Consider the following 1,730-nt stretch of genomic DNA (forward strand, 5'->3'; position numbering starts at 1 on the left):
TGCTACTCTGTGGGCATTGTATGAATTGTAAATATGATTGTAGGTAGTGGTATGACTATAAGAGACATATTATGTGCCTGAGATGAGGCGAGGGTAAGAAATGAGACAACTTGAATGGCTGAAGAATTGTTCTAGGAGCAATTAAAATAGTACCAGTGAACTCTGGCAAATGCCATCTTTACCTCCTCTTTCTTTTTCTCATTGTATTGCACTATACCACCTTCCTCGCCCTTCCTAATCCTTGTTATGCACGTCTACAATGTCTTTATATTTGCTTCATTTTCTTGTTTATAGATGAATAGTCCTGGAAGCCATGGTGTTAGGGATGTTGCATGTGGAAGTGACTCAACTGTTTTAGGTGACACCAGGTAAAATGCTTATTTAATAATAACCCTGTGAAGGAATTGAGGGGATAGATAGTCTTCACAGTGTGAATATCCTTGAATAATTAATCATTATAATGTAGAACTTTATTAACATTCTTATTTTAGTTTCTTTTTAATTTTCTTTTATCTGGAAACATTCTAGCTAATAAATCAATGGATGGACTGAATCACTCTGTGGTGTCAGAGTTTGTGTTCCTGGGACTCACCAACTCCTGGGAGATCCAACTTCTCCTCTTTGTGTTCTCCTCCATATTTTATGTTGCAAGTATGATGGGAAACTCCCTCATCATGCTCACTGTGACTTCTGACCCTCACTTACATTCCCCCATGTACTTTCTGTTGGCCAACCTCGCCTTCATTGACCTTGGAGTTTCTTCTGTCATTTCTCCAAAGATGATTTATGACCTTTTCAGAAAGCGTAAAGTCATCTCCTTTGATGGCTGCATCACTCAGATCTTCTTTCTCCATGTCATTGGTGGTGTGGAGATGGTGCTGCTCATTGCCATGGCCTTTGACAGATATGTTGCCATATGTAAACCTCTGCACTATTTGACTATTATGAACCGAAAAATGTGTATTTTGCTTTTGGTTGCTGCATGGGTAATTGGCTTGACCCACTCAGTGATTCAATTGGTTTTTGTTATAAAATTGCCATTCTGTGGCCCTAATGTGTTAGACAGCTTTTACTGTGACTTCCCTCGGTTCATCAAACTGGCCTGCATGGACACCTACAGTCTAGAGTTCATGGTCATAGCCAACAGTGGGTTTATATCTCTGGGATCATTCTTCATACTGATTGTCTCCTATAGTTCTATTCTGATCACTGTTCGGAAACACTCCTCAAGACGCTCATCCAAGGCCCTCTCCACCTTATCAACTCATGTCATGGTGGTGATTTTGTTCTTTGGTCCTTGCATCTTTGTTTATATCTGGCCTCACCCCACATCACACTTCGACAAATTTCTTGCTGTTTTTGATGCAGTTCTTACTCCCTTTTTTAATTCGGTCATCTATACATTCAGGAACAAAGAAATGAAAGTGGCAATGAGGAAAGTATACAGTCAGTTTATTACTTATAGGAGGATTTCGTAAATGATAAAAGTATTATGGAGTTTTCTTAATGACTTGAAATAACGTTAAATTTCTATAGTTTCAATATCAGTTTCCAAGTTTTTGTTCTTTTCACAACTCTGCTTTATAAAGTATCTTCATTTTGCAGATGTGCAAGCTGAAGAGAAGTGTAGAACTTATTTTTATTAAGGTCAAACAGTTAACTTCTAGCAGCCTGGAGACCAGAATATAGATCATCTGACTCCAGGCTCTTTGCAGTAAACATCAATCCCT

General features: G+C 38.5%; 1 protein-coding gene across 1 annotated transcript; it reads left to right on the plus strand.

The window, feature by feature from the left end:
- The first annotated feature begins 539 nt into the window (after positions 1-539).
- LOC100464963 (olfactory receptor 4F3/4F16/4F29-like) lies at positions 540-1,478 on the plus strand. The gene has a single exon (XM_011217953.2). It carries the CDS (start codon positions 540-542, stop codon positions 1,476-1,478), a length of 939 nt encoding a protein of 312 aa, XP_011216255.2.
- The last annotated feature ends 252 nt before the right edge of the window (positions 1,479-1,730 follow it).

This window comes from Ailuropoda melanoleuca, chromosome 5 (assembly GCF_002007445.2).
Source record: "Ailuropoda melanoleuca isolate Jingjing chromosome 5, ASM200744v2, whole genome shotgun sequence".
Classification (NCBI taxonomy): domain Eukaryota; kingdom Metazoa; phylum Chordata; class Mammalia; order Carnivora; family Ursidae; genus Ailuropoda; species Ailuropoda melanoleuca.

Excerpts from the sequence above, each read along its gene's own strand:
- LOC100464963 (XM_011217953.2), top strand. The coding sequence starts at position 540 with ATGGATGGACTGAATCACTCTGTGGTGTCAGAGTTTGTGTTCCTGGGA.